Raw genomic sequence first — 26723 nt, 5'->3', positions numbered from 1 at the left:
GCTCGGGAGACCGGAGGGCAAGCGCCCGAGAGGCTGGGCGAGGGGCCGCAGAGGGAGCGGGTGCCCTCCCGGCACACGGGCAGTAAGGCGCCCAGCCAGGCGATGCTCGGAAACGCGCGGAGAAAGGGCCCCACCCCTTCTCACCCAGGGCGTCTGCCGGTCCCGCGGGTCCTTGCCCAGGTCCTCGTGGGGGCGCCTGCCGCCAGCGGCCCGGGCAGGACCGGGGCGGGGGGCATGGATGCGGGTCGGACACCTTGCCGTCCGGGCTTCTGCAGCCCAGGCCCTGTTCTCCCCTCAGGTGGGAAGTCAACCCTCTTTACTGCGACACGGTGAAGCAGGTCTACCCGCACAGCAGCAGCGGCCGCCTCCTCAACATCATCGACATGGCCATCTTCGACTTCCTGACGGGTGGGTGCTGCCCGCGGGGCCCGGCCGGGCGGGGACCCTGCGGCCTGGGCCACCCGGCCTCCATAACCTCGCGCCATGCACGGGCTCCAAGTGGTAGAGGCCCCGGGGACAGGAGTGAGCGGGCCGCCCTCCCGCTAGGGGGCTGCGGGGAGGCGCACAGCGGGCGCAGCGGCGCGGCCCAGGGAGCGGAAGGCTCGGCAGGAAGGCCGCTGTGCGCCCTGGGAGGCGGCCCGGCGGGGCGCCGGCGCGGGTGGGAAAAGCCCCCGACGGGACGGCAGCTCACACCGGCTCTGCCCGCCTGCCTGGCTCCCTCCTGCCCCCTCCGCGATTCCACCGGCCACCTGGGGGCGCAACAGCTGGCGGCCCGGGTTCCGACTCCGGCCTCTGAGCAGCCCCCAGGCCTCCGAGCCCCGCGGGGTCTCACAGGGCGGGAGCCCGCGCCCACGCCTCCCCTCCTCCACAGGAAACATGGACCGGCACCACTACGAGACGTTCACCAAATTTGGGGACGACGGGTTCCTGATTCACCTCGACAACGCCAGGGGGTGAGCGTCCCCACGGCCCTTCTCCGGCGGCGGCACCGCTGTGCAGCGGCCCCGGGGGCGGCAGGGCCCGAGCCAGGGCCTCCACGGTCGCGTCCCGCCCCCTCCGGGCCCTCCTGGCCCCGTTTCCTCTGCTCTTGATCTTTGCTGAGTACCGCCTGACTCTCCTCCAGCCTAAGAGCGCTAGGAAGCAGACCCACGTTTTCTGTAACCCGCCCCACGGTCCCCTCCCGGAGACCCAGCGCATCATCCTCGTGCTCGGCCCTGTGCGGCCGGTGCATAAAAGAACGAACGGATGCTTGCTTTTGCCAGCTGTGGACAGAGGCTCTTGTGACCTGACGGAGAAGGGCTGGAGAGGCAGCGGCCGTGATCCCTGGCATTTTACCCCAAGCTGGGATTCAAAAACGGCAGAGGGGGAGGCAGGAGGAAGCACTGAGGCGGGAGGTGGTGCCTGCCCCCCCACACACCCCGTGCCCCCGTGAAAGCCTGTCTCTCCTCCCTGCAGGTTTGGACGGCACTCCCACGACGAAATCTCCATCCTCTCGCCACTCTCCCAGTGCTGCCGGTGAGCTTTCCGTTCAGGGACGGGTCACAACTGTGACACTTCGTCCTGCTTGCCACCAAGCTGCGCAGGTCATCAGTTTTCACTGGCCGAGGATGTGGGTGGGTAGAATGACAGGAACAACCTCATTCCTTGTGCTACAACCACAGAACTGTCCCCAGCACTTCTCACACCTTCATCTCTCAGCAGATGACTTAGGATCTAATCTTTTAAAACCTCTCGGTCGCCCGCTTTAATAACACACTCAGATCATCACTCACTTTTCGAAGAGCCCGACGGCCTCTGACAGGACTAACCAGACCTCTGCTGCGCCCCGCACTCACGTAAGCTCATAGGTATTACTGCCTGATCACCAGCTAAGCAAAATCCTGACTGAAGTCCCATAAACTCATGTCAGATTAAAGGAAGTCCTCAGGCCTCTGCCTGGCCAGCATTTCTCCAGAGAATCTCTGCCCTGCCTCTACACCTCTCTGGTGTTTCAGCCGAGCTGGTCAAGATCGTCCACCTGCTCAGCTGCAGTGTCCGGAGCTAATTAGAAATACGTGGCCCACACATAGCAAAACGGTGTCTATTTCCAGCTGGAAAACTCAGAGCAGAGCCTGAACTTTCTTTCTCCACTTCTTGGGGTAACTTATGTGTGCCTCCCTCCCTACCCACTTCCTCTCCTCCTGAGTAGGAAAGGCAGGAGTTGTGTATGACAATGCGTGGACACATAAGCTGCTTACATATCTGAGTCCAGGTCACATTCCCACATAAAAAGAAATCAAAATCCTAAAGGCAAGGTTGGCCCTACCCCATTTCCATCCCTGATTTTAGAATCTGACACAGAGAAATCAGAATTACAAAGTCGAGCAGAAACAACTTGGAGCCCGGCGGTACCCGCAGCCTCTGAGACGGCAAACATCTCCATCATTTCACCTGCTGGAAACTTCTCTCGTTAGCTTTCAATTTCCTTGAGAAGTCATTATTACACAGCACTTCTGTTCGGATTCCCCGAGGAGCAGCAGATGCTTGGCGGGACGACTGGGCCAAGGACCGCCAAGTCCTATAGCTGTCACCCTTCATCCATTCCCTTCTTACCGGGTTTGCATTAAGACGTGCCTGAGAAGACACTGGGGGCGAAGGCTCTCCAGACGTCAGCCCCCACCACTGTCGGCGGGGAAGGAAGTAAGTTCGAGAAGTTTCTTTCTTTACGTTTACTTACTTGGTCCCCTGACTTTGTCCTTCCAGAATAAAAAGGAAAACACTCTCGCACCTGCAGCTGCTGGCCCAAGCCGACTACAGACTCAGCGACGTAATGAGGGAGTCGCTGCTGGAAGACCAGCTCACGCCTGTGCTCACAGAGCCGCACCTCCTCGCCCTGGATCGCAGGCTCCAGACTGTCCTCAGGACCGTGCAGGGCTGCATAGAGGCCCACGGAGAGCACAGCGTCGTGGCCAACGGCCCCACGGGACAGTCGGCCCCAGACTCCGGCCCCAGCTAGGGGCTGGACGAGTCCAACCTCGGGAACTACGCCTGGAGCCCGCGGTGGACTCTGGAGTGTGGACCACCGTGTCCTCGTGGGCCCCAGCCAGGCTGGGGCCTGGGTCAGGAGCTCACGAAGCAGGCAGGGCACTGGGATGATTCCAAAAGAGCAAAAGAAGTGGGACCCACTGCACTTTCCTCCTTGGAGCACTGCCCTGGCTCCCTATCTCCCCAGAAGCTCAGCTTCAAGGCCACAGACCACCTGCTGAGCCCACTGGGAAATCTGGACACGGGACCGGCCTGGAAGCCTGGCTCCCAGCAGAGAGCATTAACTGTAACAAGTAAAATTACGGGACATCAGATGGACACCCCCAGATCTTTATTACATCTACAAGGATAATTCCTGATCCAGATTAATAAACATCTGGCATCTCACAAGCAGACCCCAAAACAACCCTAAATATGATAACTCCAACTGGTTCAAAGTAGTCCGCACACTTTCTGTTCATATTCTAAACACTGTGGCCCAGTCTGAACACAATAATCCCTACTGACTGGTCCTAAAGTAATTTCTCAGAAGTGTTATTACAAGAGGTGAAAATAACATAGGGATTTGCTCAGAGTATCAGCAAAGGGATATTTCAATCCGAAGAGTAAACGTCAATTGAAATAACATCAAGGCTGTCAAAGCTGGCATCCAGCAACAATAGAAGGCAAAGCGAGGGTGGCCCTGAAGGGGGGACAGCGGACGAACGGGTCCGGCAGGTCCATGAGCCCGGACTAAGCAGCACAGCCAGGGCCGACCCGAGCCCACCGGTGAGTCCTCCTCCCCTAAGATTCAGGAATTGTCCCCCACCCGTCCCCAAGCGCAGCAGGGCTGTCTGGAGAAGCCTGGCACTCTGGATGCCACTCCCCTCTGCTCACTCAAAGCACTAAGTCAAGTTTACTTTCCAAGCCTCCCTCAAAAGTGGGCATCTCAGGGGTTTCCTGTCTCTTCAGCCTCCTCCCTGCTGACCTGCTCGTGTCTGAATAGGAGGCTGTTTCTTATTCAACAATCCATGAAAACACACAGGATAGGCGTGTATTCACGTTAATCACTCAGCAAGTAAAAACGGCTGATTTCATCAGCTCAGCTTTTCTGGTACAGGCCAGAGGCGCAAATACCAGTACGAGTGGGGTGGGAAGAAGCTGTCGCTAAAGCGGGTATGAGGTCAAGACGCCTCTAGACGTCATCCAAGACGTCTGCCGTGTGCCCAGAGACAGGGGCGCTTCCGGCCCAGCCCGGCTGCCCCCATCACTGGTACGCTGCCCCGAACCTACGTCCCCGTGATAGTGATACCACTTCCATTCACGGAGCTCGTTCTCCACGTGCGAAAGTCAAACGCAGGCTTCCAATCCTCCCCGACAGAGAGGATCCCTGACCCCCAGAGTACCTCCAAGAAAACTAAGGCTCAGGAAGGTTAACTAAAATCGCGCAACTTAATGATTCAGAACTATCCCAAAGCGTTCTTTCCACTGTAACGCAAAACTCAACAGCATCTCACCCAATTCACGCAGTTGTATTTGTTGGCTTTAAAACAAAAACCAGTCTTCAGTCGAGGAACCTCCATCGCAGAGCCTCGTGTTACTGAGGCGTCTCTACTGCTGCTCAAGGCCTCCCACTTCACAGATGGTTTCTTCTACTTCAAGCCTACGTTTCCTCTTGGAGGGGGTGCCAGGTAATCACACAGCGGAGCGAGAGGAGAATATTCAGGCGAAGGTGTGCAGAGACTATAGCACGAAATGGTCTGAACTTCCAAACTGCAGAGGCTCAGGAAGGCAGGCCCAGCTCCACCTCGACCCGGCCTCTTCCATGACAACGGACTAGTTTTCAGATGGCCTACAATAAAAATGCTGGCGTACTTTACAGACCGAGAGTAAGAGAACTGAGTTTGACCACAGTATGTCGCGTACCTAGATATTTCATCATTCACCCATCCATTATTTTTTCACTAATACCAAAATTAAGCCTCTACCATTTGTCAAAAATACCAGAAAACAAAAGACCCCAGTCTTAGATCTATCAAGTTCTTCCAGCACGCTCATTCTGGACCACTGTTCAATTTTCCATGACATAAAAACTCTCCTGTCTCTATGTTAAGAACTTTTCATGTTTTCCTGTCAGTACTACTGACAGCAAACTAAAAAATGAAAGGGAACCGACAGCCCACGAGCTGGTGGAGAAAGCGGTCTGGAGGAACTCACTTAGCCTCCCCCAAAGTCAGGAGGACAATCTGAGTCTGAAGACGGTAAAAAGGGTAGTTGATTCTCTTATCTGTGGTAGTTTTATGGTTGATGAGTCACCAAGGACACGGAATCAGCGGAGACAGCCGCCTTCCCCTAGAAGCGATACAGGGCTATAGGTTCCTGTGAGAGCCTCTGGTGACATTCCTGTCAACCTACCAATACACGATCTTGATTCCTGTGTTATGGTATGTTGAAGACACCTCAGTTAGTATCCACTGTTGCTTCATGAACACTGAGCTCGGCCAACGGCGCTGCCGCTCACGCCTGAGAGAAGCTGGCTAACACGTACCCCTCTAGAGACCCACCACAGCCATCTCACCCTCGGGACCCCCAACCAGGACATGAGCACTCCTCTGGGGGCCACTTTAAATAGAGAAATCACCAACAGGAAGTATAAAAATGCAAAAAAGTGGCACTAAATAGACCAAAACAAGGGCATCTGATCCCAGCTGAAACTAGAAGGCAGAGTGTGCCTGGTCTGACCTCCGCCAGGCACTCGCGTGTCGGGAGACGCGGACCCCTCTCCACTCAAGTCTGGGAATGACTGTGACAGTGCCGGGAGTACTGATTTGGGGGTTACAAATGAATTTCAGCAAGTACGCAAATTTGCAAAGTTCGCAAATACAGCATCCGTGAACAACGAGCACCGACTGTAACTGACTTTGAGGCTAACAAAGATGATAAAAAGCCCTCCGTCTAGTGGTGACTTAGAAAACCACAAAGCTACTTAAGCTACCCTGGCAGAGAGCTTTCGCAAAACGAAACAATTCTGCTCATTAGTGGGTTGGGTTTTTAGGCAGCATCAAGATGCAGTCACAGCTCTGGACTTCTGTCAGTCCACAAATTTTAACTTTATAACGCACACAGTAACACTGACTGCTGTGTGAAACTCCTTAGGGTAAGAAAGGAGGGATTTCCCATTCTCCCTTTTATGTTCTCTCCACAGTCTTTCCTGATGGCTATTATGATGGTGATCAACACACTGCCTCTCCATGTTGTTTTAGCCCATCTAGAAGTACACTGCCAGGGCCTAACAAAAATACAAAAAGGGTTCAGCTGTTCATCTGTGGTTGGAGAGAAAGCAATATTAAGAAAACTAACATCATACTACTTCAATTGTACACTGTCAATATTTAAGTCATTAAAATACAAAAAGGGATTTCATATAAGCCAGTGTTTTAGAGGGAAAATTAAACTACAACCAGTAGTACAGTCAACCCAGGAAAATGTTCTTCAGTTATATTCTGTTGTGACTCAAAAGGTTCCAACTCCAGCAGGTTGAGGGAGGGGATTACTGAATCTGGACAAAGTGCACGTGTTACAAAGTAGCACAGCTTAAGCAATGTTCTGGGCAAGGCAATACAACATTATCTCCAACTTCACTGGATGTAAATGAATTCAATTTAATCGTCCCCGCCTCAGAAATGAGAAATGTTAGAAATGACTTTGTATGTATGCGGAATATAGAAGCATACCTAAATATATGAATGCACATATTAAATTTAAACCAAAGAGTATGCTGACCTAGAAATGACATCCCCCATGAAGTGTGGGAACGTTCCAAAGCCAGAGAACCAGTCTACCCTCAATAAAAAGGAAATCTTTGACCTCTGATTTATTGTTTTCCTTCCATTGCTCAGTACAGATCTGCTACATCTCAATTACCCTTAAAGAAAGGTTTTTAGATTCATTCTTTGACAAACTGAATTGGAAAACACTGAAAACAAACACATTATTGTTTCAAAACACCGATCCCCTAATTCACTTTCGATTTTCACTCATGCCCACCGGATTAGCAGCTTCGGGGGTGGGGCGGAGAGGAAGAAGAGAAGCAGAGGAGAAAGGGAAGAAAAACTGATTCGTTAGAGAATTAAATTATTTAATCTTTTTTATTACTTGACCTACCATTAAGACAATCTATAAACAAAAAGAAGAGGGTATATTAGCACACACAGTATAATCAGACTAGTGACCAGGAAACAATACAAAATGGTCCTTTGGCCATCTACGCTTTCTAGAGCAGTGGAGCTCATAAATCCACTTACCAAGCCCAGAAATAATGACTTCTAAAGCCCCGAATATCCACTGAGACAAATGATGCCAATCGTGATTTCTCACATAGACTGCACAAAGATAAGGCTTTAAATGTGATCATTTTAAAATTCAGACTTAAATTTTCTTAGATTAAAAATTACAAAAGGGAGTAAACAGCAAAGCCAAATGATTTAAGAACAAAACTCATTTAGAAATCACTGTTATGAATCTAAACATACACATGAGCATGATTATATACATATATGAAACTCTGCAAACTTATGGCATTCTAAATAATTTAGTTAAGTACAGTTTTGGCATTTAAACAAAGATCAAATCAAGCTTTAAGCTAATAACATAATTTTTATTTTTAATCTTTTAAATATAAAAAGCTAAACACAAAATACAGACCAGAAAATCCTCATTTAGTAAAGATTATTTTGAAAAATAAAAAATTTGAAATAAGGTGGCTTTCTATCCCACACTAAAATGTAAATAAAATCTCTTCCCCAGATTTATACTCCAAACTTAGTAACAACCCAAAAGCTGTTCAAATCTATGAAAAAAATTTACCATGACCAATTTAAATTACCTGGGAAAGGGGAAGGAGAGGGGATTAAAAATCAGAGCCAGATGCACACAGATGGAAAAAATGCTTGCAGTCACCCCCAATATAACCCTATATACTATATAAATCACAATGCAAATAAAAGTGCCTACATTATGGAACTGTGAAATTTTGTTTCAAAAAATAACAATAATAAAAATAAACAGTTGGGTATCATTGGTGCACATGGAATAATGTAACAACACATAAACCTTGATAAGGCTGGAAAATACTGAAATAAAGTTAAGACTCAAAACACTCGTTTACACAAAAAAGTTTGCCAGAGAAATAAGGTGGTAGATAGGAAAGCAGAACTTTTCAGTAGGATGGCCTTTTAGACCAATATGAAACACAAACAAACACATCCTACCCCACCCCGCAACCCACCATAAATTCTAGTTGATGTAAACAAGGAAGGAAAGGTTAAAGCAAAGTAAAACGCTTCTTTCAAATCTCCTGCCCCAGGGAACTGAGTGGGGCAGAGCTCCCAACACTGAACTCTGTCCACCTGCCACTTCTCCCTTTAGCAATCCCACCTCCGTTTTTCGGTTACGACATTTAGTCTGTCTTTTCCCAGTAAATCCAATCTCCTGGAATCAGTGCTTAAAGAGCGTAAGAGATTATTATCCGGGACTCAACTGAAGGATATACATTAACCAAAAACCCTACGTTAGCAACCAAGCGTGCAGACCTCAAATCTTATTCTCAGTTCAGCATGTGCTGATCAACATTTGGCACCGGCTGGACAAGTGAAGTGTGATCAGAGTCTGTGAGCTGAGGCAGATGCAGTTAAATCATTACCCAATGTTTGCAGCTTAGGATTTGGTGTGAACCTTAAAAGGCAGGGAGGTATAGACAGCCACTCCTCAACATATTTTAGAACTGGAGAGGAAACATTAAGAACAAGATATAAACAAAACCAGGCAAAGTCGCTTGACAAATAAAAATTCTTGTTAAAAAGAAAAAAAAAAGAACTGAACAGATCATTTCCACCTGATAATTAGCAAAATTGGGCATTTTTTCACCCTTAAACTAGTTTAAATACAGGCAGATGTCTTTCTACTACACTAAGATTTTTCTATATCTGTTTTTCCTAATCCTCAGAGCTTAATGAGAAATCGTTTATTCTATAAAATATAGCATATATGGCCACAGTCTAGAATCTGCTTATGGTAACAGGAAACTGCTGTCACTTGAAAGGCAATCTCGCACGGTTGCATCATGACTCTACGGTAACTCACGTGGCGCAGGGTCTGCCCTCACCAGAAAGCATGGCACGCGCGGCCCAGGGTGAACACTAACGCGGCACAGACAAGCAGGGACAGCCGAGTCTCCACAGAACTCTTTCTATTTATTTAACTGTGTACGAGCACTCAGTTAATGCTCCAAAATAAAAATGGTGCAGTAAGAGCAACTTTTAACAGAAACCGACAAGAAGCTGCGATGCCACTGGCCACGTGGCGCTGCGAAGAGGGGCCAGAGAGCAGTCTGCGCGGGGAAGCCTGGACGGGGAGAGGCGGAAGGGAGGCACGGGAAGCAGGTTTCAGACGGACAGGGACACAAAACTGTTGTACTGCTGGATGTTCCGTTTGAGGATGTCCGAGCACGGGCCAAGGACACGTTCAAACCTCGGGCGGTCCAGCTTGACGCACTTCAGCGGGCCACGGGCAACCACGGTGGCAGCGCGAGGACGATTCATGAGCAGCGCGATTTCGCCTGCAGGAGGGAAAGGGCTGAGGTGGGCTAGCTCCCTCAGAAACGTCTTCTGAGGGGCGCCCTCCGGGGAAAAGAAAACCCGTATTTTTCCTCCTAGTAACTCAGTACAGGCCACACTACATCTGCACCTCAGGAAAAAACCAACTGACAGATATGAGACAATCAACAACTTAATTATTAACTGAGTCGAGGTCACACTACTTCTCTGAGAGCCGAAAACTAAAATAAAAAATAAAATTCAGGGCTTCCCTGGTGGCGCAGTGGTTGAGAGCCCGCCTGCCGATGCAGGGGACACGGGTTCGTGCCCCGGTCCGGGAAGATCCCACATGCCGCGGAGCGGCTGGGCCCGTGAGCCATGGCCGCTGAGCCTGCGCATCTGGAGCCTGTCCTCCACAGCGGGAGAGGCCACAGCAGTGAGAGGCCCGCATACAGCAAAAAATAAATAAATAAATAAATAAATATTAAAAAATAAAATTCAGGAGAAGAAAAGGCAAGATTATGAAAGACTGTGATAGCTCACTGAGAAGTGACTTACAGAAACTATGTGTTTATTGTGAGGAAATCCACATACCAAAATAATCAGAAGGCCCCAATCTTCCCACTTCAACAAATTCTTCATTTTCTGAACGACGCTGTAGCACAGCAGCTGAACCCTATAACAAGATCACCAAAAAGCAAAACACATGAATACTTTCAGATCCTGGGTGGCATTTTAAATATCCTGTGCAATTTTAGCTACTCTGCAAAAAAAAAAAAAAAAAAAAAAAAACAGACTCAGCAGTTATGTCAAATCCTCTGTGTTCCTGTGATAAACGGTAATTGAAGAGTCACTACAGGCTTGATGCTTATTTACCCCAGCAGTTCCTGCTAGGAGGTACTTCTCATCACGCTGAGGTACTTCGAGGGTTCAGACTCAGGTTAGCAAACTGTAGAAGGAGGGCCAAATCCAAGCTCACTGCTTTTATAAATAAAATTTTATTGGAACAATACACCAATTCATTTAGATACTGTCCATGGCTGCTTCCCCACTATGACAAGAGTTGAGTCTGCAACAGAAACACTATGGCTCATAAATGCCTACATTACCTACTGTCTGGCCCTTTACAGAAAGACTTCCTCAACCCCTGGTTTGAACAACACCGATTAGCATCTACTGAGCCACATTCACAGCGAATCTGCTCTGTGGATCTCCTTGGCTGGCAAGAGTATCCTCTATACATTTCCATGGATTGTGACGATATAAAACATGGTAACATTTAGAATTTAAATACCTGCCTTTGATCCTGTTTGCCAAATTAGCCCAAATGCATGATTTTAACAAGAACGGTGCAGTACATCACAGCCTGTGTGCTAAATGGCTGAGTTCTGTTTGGCTTCTGTGAGGAGAATTAATTCGAGTAGGTCAGAATTCGGCTATTACTTCATGCAAAGCCCTCATTTAAAATGTGGTGGCCGGGCCGAAAACCAAACAACGACATTTCAAAGGGAACGATAATTTTTAAATAAAACTGTTTATCTTAAGAACGGTAGCTGTAAATGAGAAGTGGTGTCCCCTATTCCCCGCCCGGTGCTGCCCCGTCTTTACCTCTAAAATAATGAAGAACTCATCTCCCGGCTCCCCCTGCACCACAATCTTCTGCCCGTCTTCAAACTGCACTGGTTCCAACGCATCAGCTACCGTGAGACGCTCCCACTTGTCCAGAGATTCTAAAAGGCAGGAATCAAAAGAATTTCTCTGCATTATTTGGTATTGCTAAAAATCTCAAAACAAAAGGTATAAAGAAGTCAACCACAATACTCTAGTAGTGGCTCTAATCCAACACGGCACCTGTCTTCAACTACCTCTCGTCTCACCAAGATCCTCCTGTTACTTACAGATGACCCTAGAGCTTTCTTTCAGTAGCCAAGTGGCCAGGTTAACCTATACCAACTGCATCCGATGGTACAGGGATAAGAAAAACGTAATCGTTAAGTATTCCTAAAGATTGCCATCAATGCAAATCGAACCTACAATTACAGGACCCAAAAGTAATAGTTCCAGAGATTCAGAGAAATAATGTATCAATTTAAATCCTCAGTAGAATTTATTTACAAAACCAACAAGAGTAACTAGAAAATAACTTTTGTTCCCAAAGGCCAAACTAACACCCAAGACACTAAACAAATGTAACCATTTCAGAGAAAGGACAAATAAGGGCAAAAAAGTCAATTCACTATAACAAAGCAATGACTCAAGACTATATTACCTTATAAAAATCGCCACTTCCCCTCCCAATGAAGAACAGCTTGTAATAATATCTCTAAGTCCACATAACAAAATATGTAGAAATGCCTCCAATTACCCTACTTTACTCTAAATTTCCCCACACTTCTAGCATTTTTTCAGAGAAAGCAAGCTAATGACACCTATTCTTTCTACAGAGGAAATGCATTCTTGGAAATACTCACTTTCCTGAACCAATAAACTCACTGATGGAGCAACAGAGAAACAAGTCCCAGGGGGAATAACTGTGAAAGTCCACACTCAGGAGAACACTTCCAGTCTTTCTGTCTCTCCAGGAGGAATAAGTAACACTTATTTCTAATTTAGAGGTCCGTCATATACTAGCGAATTAAACACACTTTAAAATTACTTTTAATTTAGTCACACTTCAACTCTGCATTCCATGTGGTTTTTGTGAACCATTAAAAAAAGAAAAGGAGTTGATAACTGGAGTAATCTTTACGAAATACAATCAGTTTCCTTAAGCATTACTAACACTTCAATGTGACAATTCTCCGTGCAATCTTCCAAAACTTACCTAAAATAGACACTTTACTAAGAAACTCCTCATACATCTTGCGCTTTCTCAGTGTGCTTCCCTATAAATGAAAAAAGAAAGTGTAATTCACGTAATGCTGTGGAGTAAGAAATACTGTTTCAAGTAAATGAACAACAACAGAGAAGTCAAAGCTTGCTACTGCTGCTTGATACATGACTGGCTTCTTCCTGTTGGAGATGGTAAGCCCTCTGTTCAGTTCAATCAAAAGCTCTTAGTAACTTGCTCCTAAAAGAAACACCAGGTGTATGCCCAAAGGATTCACAAATTAGTGAAGTGTCAAAAAAGCAAACAATCAGTTCTCCAAAAAAACAAAACAAAAACACAAAAACCCAAGTAATATATGTGACTACACTTGAATGTATTTCCAGCCCAGGGTCCTTTTCCACAACCCTGATCCTGCACAGAAGGAAGGAAATACAACTGCTACCACAGAAACAACATCCCACCCTGACAAAAAAAAGTGCCGTAACCCCAAACTAACCCAAAATGTCTTATCTGCAAGGTTTGCTAAATACATCTGGGGGACAGAAAGGGGAAACACACAGTTCCTCTATAATAAACATCCCTTACCCAGTAAATTGCCTTGGCAATTTATATACTTATAAATATATATGTATAATATGTATTTATATTATTTAATATTTATTATATAATATGTATCTATTACATATACATATACAAGTATATACACAATAGATATACGTATCTCCATCCCAGTACAGAAAATTTTCTAAGTACGTCCAACCACGTACTGTCAAACAGCCAGACATGTAATACACAAATTTAAGAAAGCCATTTAAGATGACTAATGCCATTTACTGGGACTTAAACCCCCACGCTACTCCATGAATTTGTCAGGAAGTTCTCATAGAGTCTAATTACATCAGCAGAACATTCCAATGGTTTTTATTACTTCGTTTATTCCTTTACAGTGAGAGGGGACATGAAACCTGCATCACTGCTAACCTCCTTCCCGTTTAGAGAAGCTGATGGCTTCTGAGTGGCCTTCAATAACGCCATGCACCCGGAAGCAGCACCTCTCAGGCCAACTGTAATGTGCAGCGATGAGCTAAGGGAAGATGCACTGACTTGACAAGTGGAGAGATTCCCAGACATAAGCTGACCACTGCATACACACCACATTCGTTTCCCATGTTATTTCTGGCCAAAGTTTTGTTCTCAAAGATCACTGTCTCAAACGGTATAATGAATAATGCTAAGCTGGGCTTAATACAAGCATTCAATCATTACAAGTAAAAAATATTCTCATTTTAATGTGGTGATACTATTTAAACGTTAGTTACACAGCCTGGATTGTGAGCCACACTCCAAAACCCATGTATCTTACCATAAGGATTCTTCTATAGCTGTCTCGGTCGATACCCCACAATTTCACATTTGTCTTTGCCTTGACAGTGGCTGCTCTAGGTGTTCCATAAATCAAAGCAAGTTCCCCAAAGCTCCCTCCTTCCCCAACACTGGTTGCCCACTCATTGTTGACGTAGACCTAAAATACAAAAGCATTGTTTTTTTCTACATAGACAAATACGTAAGTATTAAAAACCTGCAAACCTTTTTAAGAGGTCAGAACCCTGAACTTTGTTTTAAAAAATAAAATGTGTTACATTTTTGGTACACACGGAGCAAAACAGCTGACTTCTGACAATGAGTTAAGTAAGTTCAGAGTGTCTGTAATTTACCTAGTTTAATTGTCTGATAAGGAAAAGGTCCTCTGTAAGGATGACCAGGGCAAAAAAGGTGAACTAAGCATTAATATTAACCACATGTATTTACAGAGCACTGTGCCAGGCACGGTGCTAGGCAAGCATTTTACCTGCAGGAGGTACCGAGTTTTCTAATAATCTTATGGGAGCAACAAGACTTCCAGAACCAAGAAAGCTGTACCCAGTCTCCCAGCTCACGACCGGTCTAGACTCTCCCTGACCCCTGTCTTATTCCACAGCACACACACACGCCTTAACCACTTATCTAGCAAAAGTTCTGAACTGTAGGTCTAGCTGAAGAAATTACCTTTAGAAAGTATCTGTGTCAGTAAAATATTTGGCAAAAGGAATCAAACATACAAGGATGTAACAGCCCTTTAGAAACTCTTAGAAGCAATAAATATCAACAAGTTGACTTTTAAGATTATCAACACATTTTTGCAATTATTAAATCTTACATCCATCTCTCCTTGATCAATCACATAGAAGTTATCCCCTTCATCACCTAAAGGCGAGGAGAGTAAAAAAAAAGTTAGAAGCATATTAATTAAAGAAGCACAAATCGAACCAAATTAATGTAAAAATGAACTTGTGTCAGAGAGGTGCTGTGAGAGAAGAGTATATTACAAATTAACAGAACCTTTCAAGAAAAAAGTCCAGCCATTTATTTTAGAAGTCATAAAACTGAGTTTTTAGTCATCTCGTGGCAAAGAATGCCTCTGGAAAAAAAAAAAAAAAGCCACTCGTGTGTACCAAGACATTAAACGCTACATCATCTATAACAACAAAACAAGAAACAACTCAAATAGTAAGCAACAAGTATCAGACTGTCACTAAACAAGAAAATATATGGATTATGAAGACCCATGAAAATATCGAGAGTAAATAAGAAAGGAAAAAAGAGAGGACAGCAAAAGATGAGATCCATGTTACTACATGTGGTCAAAAAAGGTAAGAATCAGTAGAAGGCACAGAACCTTACACAGAGACGGGCTAGATGATGAAGAATAGAAGTGTTTTGCTTATTTTCTACTTTATTTTACTTTGTAAGTGGTTAATAGCAATATAAAGGATATGTGAAATATGTGTGGTTCTGGAATTCCATACAAAGTTAAAATGCATGAATTCCCTTTAACAGTGACCATAAACAAAACTATATCAGATGTTAGGGAAATATTAGTCCCTTAGGCAAAGTGTGCCTTTTAGCTCAGAAGATTTTACTTAAAAGAAATAAGAAAATCTAGTAGTATAACAGAAGGAAAACCGCGGGCTTAAAGAGGAAAAAACTTCAATAATAATAGTGCGTGCCATAAAAGCAGCCACCCTTACCCTGCTGAATAACAGTCTCTCCAGCAATAAAGGAAACCGGAAACATGGCATCAAAAATATCACTGCAAGGGAGAGAAGGCCTCGCGTTACATTTCATGTGCTGCTTCTGTGGATTTCAAACATTAACCTTAGAATTAAAGCTCCCAGATTTTCAGCCTGGATTGTTATCAGGTGAACAATTACTAAGAGCCTTAAACCTTGCGACAGTGATGAGACTAGTTTGGGACACCAACTGTACTGGAAAAATAGTGTAACAAAGTACCTGTACCTACCTTCTCTCATTATCATCAAGATGTGAAAACAGTACATTCTTTTCAATGGCTTTGGCTAAAGCAGCCATTGTCTTATAATCTTTTGGTATAACCTAAGAAAGAACAGAAAGTCAAAATGACGATTCCATAAACCAAGACCACTTCATGTTTGCAACCTAAATTACAATGAAATGTCAAGCTACATTACGGTATTTAAACAAGGCTGCTTTGAGTTAAATATTTTCAACACAACATTCTCACACTGTCTTTGATCCACGAAGTTCTCAACAAATATTGACTCAATAATCCCCTTTGCCTACATCTAGGCCTGTGTTTAAAGGCTAGTATTTGGTTCCTAGTCAACAACTAAAGGAACAAACCAAAATCACCTTGCCCGAGGTGATTAGTGAGGCAAAACTAAGCATTTTATGACAATTGGTCATTTTCTAAACTGTGATCAGGTACTGTTAGTCTCACAACCTCTTGCAAGCACAATTCTCTTCCCCCTTCAGGCTAACAGCGTAACTCGAAATGGCAGACTGGCTCTAAGAGCCAACTGAGACAAATGACGCTTGTAGGGTAAAAGGTTGAAAGCCACAACATGAATTACAGGATGTCAAGAAACTGACACCATGATTCAAGAGAAAAAGGAGTACTGCCTGCTCTTCTACTGCGAAACAACAACATGCAAACCAAAACCCCCAAAACTCACTTATGCACTGCTTCATAATTACTGTTAGTTATTTCCTCTGATGGCATGCTGTTACAGAAACCTGTTCCCCAAGTACCCAGGAACTGTATAGGATGGAGTACGATCCATCCTGTTTGTATTTTACTACTCAAAACAGCGCACGCATTCATCAAAGAAGACTGGATGACTACCACGTGGGTCCCAAAACCATGTCCTCAGTGTTCAGATATCAAAACTACCTTCCTCACGTAGGACGCGGCATCCTCCTCCGTGTAGACCTCGGCACTGATGGCACCTCGTCGCCTCCGGCCTTTTACCGCTGGGTTGGGTGGAGGAGGAGAGATTTCATCCTCCCTCGAGTCTGCACGAGAGCTCGCTTTCTGCAGAGTCTGGATCTGTTTTGCCTCCTCCTGAAAAAGATTATAAGTTTATAAAATGAGACCCTTCAACATGGCATTCTTCAGCTGGTATTCTCATACTCCAATGACGGTCCTTCTCAGTCACTTCAAATCTCTCCCTCTATTACCAAGCTGAAAGTTAAGGTGCAAAGGTCAATTACAAATGGGGGGGGCGGGAAATGGAGAGTCAAGCTTGAAAATAAATACTCTGGAAAGACTTCACTGTTTCTCAGAGGGTAACAGATGCTATATTTATTAATGAACAAAAGCCACTGGTACAGGGCACGTAACATGCAAATAAAAAACTATATACTCATTATGATAATATACTGACAATGATTTGTAATGCACTCAACAGTAATGAACTGCAAAACAAAAGGCTGGGAAATTAGTGTGAGATCCCTGCCCCACCCAAGAATGCCATCTCGGAATAATCACTCAGGCACAGCAAAGTCATAGAAGAATGTCTAGATTACTGCTACTCCATTAATTCAGTATGTATTCTCTGGATCTGCCACGCCAAGTCTACACTAGGCAAGGGGAACATAAAAACCAGTCGGAGGGCTTCCCTGGTGGTGCACTGGTTAAGAATCCGCCTGCCAATGCAGGAAACACAGGTTCGAGCCCTGGTCCGGGAAGATCCCACATACCGCGGAGCAACTAAGCCCGCGCGCCACAACTACTGAGCCTGTGCCCTAGAGCCTTCGAGCCACAGCCACTGAAGCCCGCGCGCCTAGAGCCCGTGCTCTGCGACAACAGAAGCCACCGCAACGAGAAGCCCACGCACAGCAACGAAGACCCAACGCTGCCATAAATAAATTTATTAAAAAAAAAAAAAAAAACACCAATAGGAGAGAGTCCTGAGCCTGTGGAGCTCCTATTGTAGCTGGAGTCTCAGGTATAAACAAATAATGAAATGTGATGGTAACCTAGAATTTAACTAAGATCGGATGTAACAATACTTCTCCTGACAGAGGTGGATGCATTCTTTATGGTCAGGGTTGACACTTGAAGTTAAAACAAAAAAAAGTTTACCCGCTTTTAAAAACTTATTAAACCAATCCGTTTAAAACTGATGTCAACTACTTGACCTTCTTATTTTTCAGATCTAGGGCCTTAAAAAGAAATTCCTCTCAGGTCTTCAGTAAAGAATGAGTTATGCCCAGACGTAAAATCAGAATGAAAAAAGCCAAGAATGATGAGCTATTTACATTCTCATTCATCTGACTCACCCTCCATTATTTTTCTAAGCCGTCTTTCAAATTCTAAATGAACTCAGCATTTACTATTTCTGAAAATTTTTTGATAAAGAAACTAAGGAGCTGCCTACTTTTTCTCCTGCATGGTACTCAGCTCTGCATTTGGCATCAAGACAAATAAAAGAACATATAAACGCAGCAAGGAAAATCTAGAACGATAACAATCAAGGCATTAATAGTGTTTATCTCTATTATAGACTCATGTTTGATATTTTTATTTTTTGGAGGGAGGAATTGGCTTTATTTTTCTCATTTCTCTAGATTTTCTAATTTTCAATTAAAAACACAGTAAGAAAAGCCTATAACAAAACCAACTTTAATATATTTGCATATTTACTTACAAATGCACTTACCTGTTGACCAAATAATCCAGTAAGTCTACTGCCAAGAATCTATTCTAAAATATGCGTGTGTGTGAAATGACAGATATACAAGGTTATTTATTATATCATTGCTTTTAATAGTAAAACACTGGCAACCACCAAAATGGTCGTCAACATGGAGATTAAATAAACTGTAGTACATCCATACAATGGAATACCATGCACGTGCTGGATATGAATTTGTAAGTGCCCATACATTATCCCTGGAACACAGTGTCTTCCTGCACTCTAGGAAGACAACGAAGTGGGAAAAAGACTTTTTATTGTCATATCCTTTTGTACCTGCAGAATTTTGAACCATGTGCAAATATACAACCATTTTTTAAAAAAATACATTTTTAAAGAAAACCCACTTCATTTTCATTCCGGTAATTCCAGTAAACAGGTAAGGTTTTCCCATTCCATATTAACAGAGAACTTTAAAACTCAAGTCTCCCCCAAAGTCTAAAGTTCAAGAGTATAAATGAAAACACAAATTCTACCCCAAAATCTGTCACTGATATTTCACAAAAATTTCATGGAAAAGTTTCACAAGTAATATCTCATTTGGAACTGTCTTCTATCTAACTGAATTTTAAAGACAATTTTGAAGTACCAAAAGCATTTTGATTTTAACACTGTTCCATGGGTTTTCATCTTCAATAGCAATCAGCTAGTACCTAATCCTGGTGACTCAGAGCCATTACTGAGCTCATCGATTTCTATTATACATTTTTACGTCCTTTTTCTTGCTGTTGTCGTTCATCCTTCAGTCAGTCTCCTCCCTCCTCAGTTCTCTCACTTATTAAAACAAAAACAGACAAAAGAACCCCTCCCAGTCCACTTACTGTCAACACATCCTAGAGTATTAAGCTCCGATGCTGTGCCCACCGCTTACTTAATATGCTTTCAACAATCACTATTTGTCCGCTCCCTGCCCCTGCCATTCCATGCTTCCCTGTAGGTGAAGTAAACGTCCCCGTCCCACGGACTTGGGGCTGGGTACGTGGCTTGTTTTGCCACAGCATGTCCTCTTGTAAGATCTGACTCTGGCCCCTGCAGCAATCAATCCCTCTCGGCCTTGGGAGCAGCTCCTTCCAGTCAACCCCAGAACAAGACACATGGAGCCAAGAAGAGAAGATGGGCTGAGCCCACAAGAGCTGCACATGACCAAGAAATGAGGACTTCTGTAGTCAACGAATGAAATTTGGGGGTCGTATGGTACTACAACATAAAGCTACTACCCCATGTGACCACAGCCAAGTTACTTGATTTCTCTTAGTTTTACCTGCTACCTCTGTAAAATGGTGATAATCACCAACCTCACACATCTGAAATAATGAGTATGTATGTATGTATGTATGTAAAGTGCTCACACGGTACCTGGCACACAGAAGACACTCCATGGTCGGAGCTATTAAAATTCCTCTGATCTATCAGACAGGGAGGTTCTAATAAATATATGCAGAAAAGAGGATTCAAATTACAGGTAACAGTCTGAAATAAAACCCAGAAGCTTTCAATGGACTTTTTGGGTGCATTTCTTATTGAGCGGTTGAGGGTACCAGAAACATGACCCCTGGTTAACACAGGGAAAGAGATGACAAGAGCGTGACCATATTTTCACACATATAACCTAACACCTAATGCACAGAACAATGACCTGTTGAAAAGTTGAAAACCTAGTTACTTGAAAGTCCAGATATTTACATTCAACCCTGGCTAAAGGAATGTATGCAAGTGAACAAAGATCCTTGAATTATAAGAAAAAGTGTTAAGCTGTGACTTTTATTAAAAGGCAAAGAAGCCAACACACATTAAATTAAAAAATCCCACGTGCAAAGAAACTACTTTACTCATCTTTTCTTGTTTTCCCCTTGCTCAGTGCTTAAACAGGGCTATGAGAGCACAGGCTCTGAAAGGAGCACCACACACTCAACACTCCCTATAAAAAGACACACCCTTCACGTCTCACCAACCTCATCCCCTCATCGGATGGCTTCTATTGATGTCCAAAGAGAAGAAGAGGGATCACCTTACAGTGACCAATTTCAGAATCAGGTCTCCAGAAACACACTTCACTTCAAAACAGGGAAGGCCCACAGCAGCCTGGCGCTACAGTATTTCACTATCAGGAAACTGCTGAAATAAAAGAAAACCAGACTTTCTACCACAATGCCAAGACAGCAAGGCTACATTCATCGGGACTGCTTAGTTTTTTGTTGTTGTTGTTGCTGTTTTTGCGGTACGCGGGCCTCTCACCGCTGTGGCCTCTCCCGTGGCGGAGCACAGGCTCCGGACGCGCAGGCTCAGCGGCCATGGCTCACGGGCCCAGCCGCTCCGCGGCACGTGGGATCTTCCCGGACCGGGGCACGAACCCGCGTCCCCTGCGTCGGCAGGCGGACTCCCAACCACTGCGCCACCAGGGAAGCCCCCGTTGTTGTTTTTGATTAGTCTAATCATGGTACTAGACACCAATTTCAACAAACAGCTTTTCAAGAAAACAGTAGAAAATTCCTGATCACTGAGCCACCCAAACATTTTTTAAACACTAGTAAAACAGACTCTTTTACTAGTAAATTATGCTGGTTAAGAAACTGTCCAAACCAGTGGGATATATTACAAATATTTCTGCAATACAATTAGATAATTAACAATCATATACCTAAGAAAATGCCTCCCAACTGGTTCACAATTATGAAGCACATCAAAACTTCAATATGCTTAAGAAAACCTGTAAATTTATCTCGCTGAATTTCAGAAGCAAATCAAACAAACTACTCAAAACATTTAACAATCCAAACTTTCTCATTCATCATTTTTTGAGGGAAGTGAACTCAAGCATCGACCTTGATGAAAAATGATCATTTTGCTTAGAAAAGCACACACCACATGCTTAAATCCCACTGACATACACAGAATGAGGATGAACAACAACGACTAAAAACTGCACTAATTTTTTTTCAAGAGGAAACAAGTCCTGACCAGAGCTGTAAAGTAAAAATTTGACAACCATCAATCTTGATCTCTCTGTTCTAGAGTCGATTCACCTGAGACATATTCTACAGTAAAACACACTTCACTAATTCAGAGTTTCTGAAATATGAGTCCCAAGCTAGACTCAACTGTTTCATTACAGTGATTTCGAAAGGTGGGATAAAACTTATAAGTTCACTTGCTTTACTGAAGAAAAAAGCATTGAATGCTTTCAAGTACTGTAGAATTTCTCACTTCAGTGGTACAGCAGTACCACTGCTGTACTACTTTTTAAAAAATTTTTACTGGAGTATAGCTGATTTACAGTGTTGTGTTAGTTTCTGCTGTATTACTTCTGATCAACTGTACCTAGTCAGTTATTTCATTTAGTCAGGTTTATGTACTAATTAAAACAGTTACAAGGAACTGTGTTTGGAAGACGAACACCTGTTAGCCAAGTAAACTTAGCATACAGATTGGTTTTGATAAATTCTACTGATGACAAAGTTAAAAATTACTTCAAGTGCGTTAACGACATTGCTTTTCTGAAGTTCTATTTGAGATGATGATGATGATTTGGTCAGAATTCCTTTTCTTCCAAAAGGTACGAATCAGCGGCACCCCACGGCATCCCCTTTAACAATCGTCAGGGTCATCTCATGCCCTGCCCCATTTCTCTTTACCTGCTCCAACCTCTCAAAGTACTCCCTGAGGAACGCCATGGGCCTCTCGGGCCGCGCGGTACACAGCTGCACGATGGAGTCCTTGAGCAGGGCCTGGATGTCGTGCTTCTGCACGTACAGCTCGCATTCCCGGAGGCTGCGCTCCTCCTCACTGGCGGTGCTGCCAGACGCCATGGCTCACTATGGGGAAAACACACAGATGCCTGTGAAAGCTGTTTACAAAGAGCAAATGTCAACTTGGCCTTAGACCTAACAAATTCACTAGGCAACTGATTCACAAGGATTTCTTTCTAAGTAGATTTTTTTTAAACAGGGAGGTGAGGGCTAGGGAGTCAAGTATGTACAGAAATAGCATTCTCTCCAAGTAGTGTTTCACTGAGGTCCTGCTGCACAGGATCTAGGCTCTGCAGGCAGCCACAGTGAGAAGAACCTCAGCTCTCCGTTGGAAGTATGAGCCACTTATCCCCGGCAGAGGCGGGGTGCTGAGGAGTCAGGCCCTGAAGGGAATTTCACTCAGTTCTCCTCCTACAAAAGAAATCATGATGCCGTGCCAAGTGTGTACATGGCAAATGGGACAGAGAATTATAAGGGCACACAAGTCAGCTCTAAGTGAAAGCAAGAAAGCACAAGAAAGAACATCTGACATTCCCTAGTCGTAACCCGGATCCCAGGGGAGTGTTCTAATCTCACCCAGCAAACCACTGGAGCAAAGGCTCTGGTTAGCCAACTACTAGCACAATCAACATTTTTTAAAACACAAAAGAAACCCCAGATGAGTTATAAAAGCAACTTTTAATCCTAGACTCTTTTTACCAGATTCCAGCTCTAGATGATAACACACTTACCCACTCGTAAGAGGGCAAATCCTTAACAGGAAAAAAACCCCACATAAACAAAGAAACACCTTACTAAGTAAACGACAAAAGATTTGGACAGGAAAGAAACCATTTTATTCATCTGGACAGGAAAATGTTAAAACATTAAGTTTTAAACTCACATGAAGACTCAAGAGATAAAACTGCATTTAGTGAATTTTAGAAGGTTCAAACTACCTGGATGTGAAGCAAAATAAACAAAGGTAACAATGGGCAGCCAACCTTACCCTGGAATTAAAAGCTTACTAATTTAACAAAAGAGCCATAAACTGTTTTCCTTTCAACTCCTAATTATTAAGTAATTAAGATTAGAAGATAAAAGTGAGGTCTCCTCCACTTTGCAACTGAATTCAATGCTAGTTGGTCTTTTCCAACTATAATGCACACAAAACCACTGAGATGACTGTAAATTTCAAAGGAGAAGGAATCAGCAGAGTAAAGAGCTACCGTGCTGTTAGGCATCTTGCTTTGACAACTTTCATGGTAAGGGTCAATAACGAGTAAACTAATTAACAGACCATGAGAAGGTCTGTAGCTCCCTGACAAGCACGTAAACTAAGAGGCCACAGAAAAAGCCTCATGCTGCTAATTCAGAAATAAACACTCTAATACAAACACAAAAAACAAAACAAAACAAACACACAAAAAACACGGCACTTTCGGACAGATTTACACCAGCCCCTTTTCCAGTTCAGACAGCCACATGAACTGAGAATCCACTTCAGTAGGATTTTCTGCATTTGAAAAAATACTGTACTGAAAGCCACCGAGAACAATGATCAATCAGATCTTTTTATGCTTCAAAACATTCAGAGCCATCTCAGGAATATCAATACATGTATTCAACGGATCAGAGAAATCATTCGAAGATCAGGTCTGTGGTACAAATGAGAGAACTGGGGCTAAGCGTGAGACTGGTTTGTTGTTTGCAACGATGTATTTAAAACACCGAAAGGAGGACACTGGAAATAAGGTAGCATATTAACATAAATGCCCCAGGACTGGCGCAGTCAGGTCACCGTGTGAACCCCAGAATATCCGTATTTCACGGTCTTATTTTTTTAATCGAATACCCCTAGATTAAGTCCGTCCTCGTACTTGGTTGTAAAAGCGTAACAATTTAGCTCCCCCCGCCCCCAATTATTTAACTGCTGCAAAACGTACACTGCATTGCCTCTCCTCCTAAGAAAACACTGAGATTCTTTCTTTCATAAAGTCGGTTGTGACACAATTCCGTTTCAAAGGGATCACATGCGAGGCGCTATGCCAGACACCTTGAGAAACTCGCTGATTCAGGCCGCAGACCCTCAGACCAGCCAGGAGCCCTTCCTGGGGGTCATCCTCGGAGCACCGAGAAGACCCATCTCTCGGGCATCCCTCCGGCGGTGACGCCGTTCGGCGTCGCACCTACACTGAGCTGCCGGGGGAGGGGGGGCGGGTCACAGGTACCGCGCCCGTTTCGGGGGCAAGGACACGAAAGTGCCCTTCACTCCACTTAGGCCACAGTCACTGCCACAAGAATTTCGGGGGCAAGGACACGAAAGTGCCCTTCACTCCACTTAGGCCACAGTCACGGCCACGAGAAGAAGGGAGGCCCATCCTGCAACCCGCTCTGGTCGGAAGGCCAAGGGGAGACCTGGGGGGCGGGGACCGGGAAAGGGGGGCAGGGGAGAGGGGACAGAAAGCCACGGAGAGGCCGGGCGACGACCACCGCGGGGGCGGGGCGACAATCCCGAGAAGGAAGGGGAAGCGCCCGCGGGAGAGGCCGGAGGGAGGAAAACAAGGACTGCCGGGTCCCCGGGGCAGCCGGAAAAGCCGGGGGGCGATGGCGGATTCCGGGGACATCTCGCCACCGTCCTTCAGGAGAAGCGGGAGGGCGAGCGGGGAGGACTTGGGGCGGGGCGGTCGGAGCGGGCCCCGGGGGTCTGGGGGGCGCAGACCCGGGCCCGGGAGCTAGGCCCGCGAGGGGCCCTCTGGAGACGCCGAGCCGGGAGGCGCAGGGGGTGCGGCCGTCCCCCGCAGGTCGCTCCCCGCGACGCCATCTTGGATCGGCCCGGCGCCTCCAAACGGGCGGCTGGCGGCAAAGCTGGGCGCGCGGGGGCCCCCGCCGAGGCCTCTCACCTGAGGGCGGGCGGCGGCGGGTTCGGACTGCGGTCGAGGCGGCGGCCGGCGGAGCTACCTCAGCGGTTCCCTCCCAGCCCGAATCCACTCGGCTACAGCTGCTCCTCGGCGGCTCCACCGGAAACGGCCGCGCTGCAGCCAATCAGTGCCCGGCTGCTGACGTCAATGCGCCTCGCTCTGGCCAGACCCGTCGCCTTGGCAACCTTAAAGGGGCAGCGGCCCCGGGTCCTCCGCCGCCGCTCGTTGAAGGACCCTCGCCCCTCCTCTGCCTAGAATGATCCCCCTTCTACTCTTCTTTCCGTCCTGCCTTGTCCCTCGTCCGCAGCTCTCCTCGCGCTTGCCTCTGATCTTCTCCTCTCTCTAGCCCGAGGCTTCCCTCCTCTGTTCACCTGCCGCCCCTTACCTGTTCCAGTCTGGACGCCACAGGTCCTCTTTTTTCTCTCTGCTGCTCTTCTCTCGCTCTCCGCGCGGCTTTGGGCAGCTCCCCTCTCTCCTCCTCTCCTCTCTTCTCCCCACCCTCACTCCCACCTCCCCCGCCGCCTCCGCCTTTTCTCCCAGCCTTCAACCCCCGCCCCCAGGCCGACCCACGTGGGGCGTCTCGGATGACAGGTGGGCGACTCCGCCCCGTAGCCCGGGCCGGAGGGGGACGCGGGGCCGGGGAGGGGGAATTCCTGCCGCTTCCTAGCCCCGGAGGAGGTGGCGGATCCGCTGCAGCTGCGCCAGGGGCCGAGCGCGGGCGGATCCCGGGATGCGCACGCCCGCCGCGTATCCTGTGCTCTGCCCGCGCCGCGGCCTCCGGGCCGCCATCCGGTCCAGGAAATCCGAGCCCTGCCAAGTGTCTGTTTGGCCAACCGGGCCGCTCTCCCCTCCATGGGTGCAGTCGCCAGTGGAGGCCACACAGTCCCTATGGGCACAAAATGCTGGAAAGGACTTTGTCGGGGTCCAAGAGAGGCCTGAGTCCTTCTAGCTCCTGGAATGCCCCCATCCTCGCCCCGACTCCGCATAATGAGAAGTACAAAACGTGCAAGTGGGCACAAACCGTCTGTGACCACACGAGAAATCTCAACCGCCTGTAAAAACTGCCCTCATCGGGGATGATGGAGGGGAGGGCGGGGGAGCGACTTCTATACTGCTTCAGCCATTTTTTTTTCCCATGCAAGTATCCGCCCGTGGAAGAGGAAACGGGATGAGAGGCAGGGGACGCTTTCGGACATATGAAGTCGCTAAAAGAATAAAGAAGGTCCTTGGAGCACACGTATCTTTGTATCTGGCTGATACCTGTTGTACCCTTGGGGTATATAGCTCTAGGGCTGTATGTGTAAAATACACAATGGATTTAACACATAATACAAAAAATATATAAATACCTCTAATAATTTTTATACTGATACCAGGCCGAAACTGTAATATTTTGGATATATTCGGTTAAATATTAAGATTAATTTCGCTTTTGTTTTTTACCTTTTTAATATAGCTATTAGAAAAATTTTAATTTTCTCTATGACTCGTGTTTATAGTATTTCTGTTGGACATCACTGTCCTAACAGGCCAGCTGCTCCCCGAAATCCACCAGTATGATAAGGCCTCTGCTTATCAGAGTATTTCTTTTATTT

The 26723-nt window shown here is 45.8% G+C and overlaps 2 protein-coding genes across 3 annotated transcripts in view; one reads left to right on the top strand and one right to left on the bottom strand.

Annotated features, from left to right (window-relative positions):
* FAM20A (FAM20A golgi associated secretory pathway pseudokinase) overlaps window positions 1-6876 on the top strand; it is a gene marked incomplete at its 5' end in the record, with an annotated part of 47544 nt that extends 40668 nt beyond the window's left edge. The window contains 4 exons of the mRNA XM_024760584.1: window positions 299-408; window positions 872-953; window positions 1456-1515; window positions 2743-6876. Coding sequence (XP_024616352.1) covers window positions 299-408; window positions 872-953; window positions 1456-1515; window positions 2743-2995 — 505 coding nt within the window. The remainder of the gene's footprint in view (window positions 1-298; window positions 409-871; window positions 954-1455; window positions 1516-2742) is intronic.
* A 256-nt stretch (window positions 6877-7132) lies between these two features.
* Window positions 7133-25653, bottom strand: PRKAR1A (protein kinase cAMP-dependent type I regulatory subunit alpha). Of its 2 annotated transcripts, none has more exons than XM_024760711.1 (11): window positions 25514-25653; window positions 22115-22294; window positions 16676-16846; window positions 15767-15858; window positions 15495-15556; window positions 14624-14670; window positions 13790-13948; window positions 12421-12481; window positions 11205-11326; window positions 10191-10272; window positions 7133-9619 (listed from the first exon to the last, which is right to left on the bottom strand). In XM_024760711.1, the coding sequence occupies exons 2-11, from the start codon at window positions 22286-22288 to the stop codon at window positions 9447-9449; spliced, it is 1143 nt and encodes a 380-aa protein (XP_024616479.1). In that variant the 5' UTR covers window positions 22289-22294; window positions 25514-25653; the 3' UTR covers window positions 7133-9446. The 2 variants fall into 2 exon arrangements, with proteins under 2 accessions (XP_024616479.1, XP_024616478.1); XM_024760710.1 differs by lacking the exon at window positions 25514-25653 and adding an exon at window positions 25111-25267.
* Between the last annotated feature and the right edge of the window lie 1070 nt (window positions 25654-26723).

Source organism: Neophocaena asiaeorientalis, unplaced genomic scaffold (assembly GCF_003031525.2).
Source record: "Neophocaena asiaeorientalis asiaeorientalis breed wild unplaced genomic scaffold, Neophocaena_asiaeorientalis_V1.1 scaffold30, whole genome shotgun sequence".
In the NCBI taxonomy this organism is placed as follows: Eukaryota; Metazoa; Chordata; class Mammalia; order Artiodactyla; family Phocoenidae; genus Neophocaena; species Neophocaena asiaeorientalis.
Note: the sequence above shows the minus strand (reverse complement) of the source record. Positions and strands in the feature narration are given on the sequence as shown.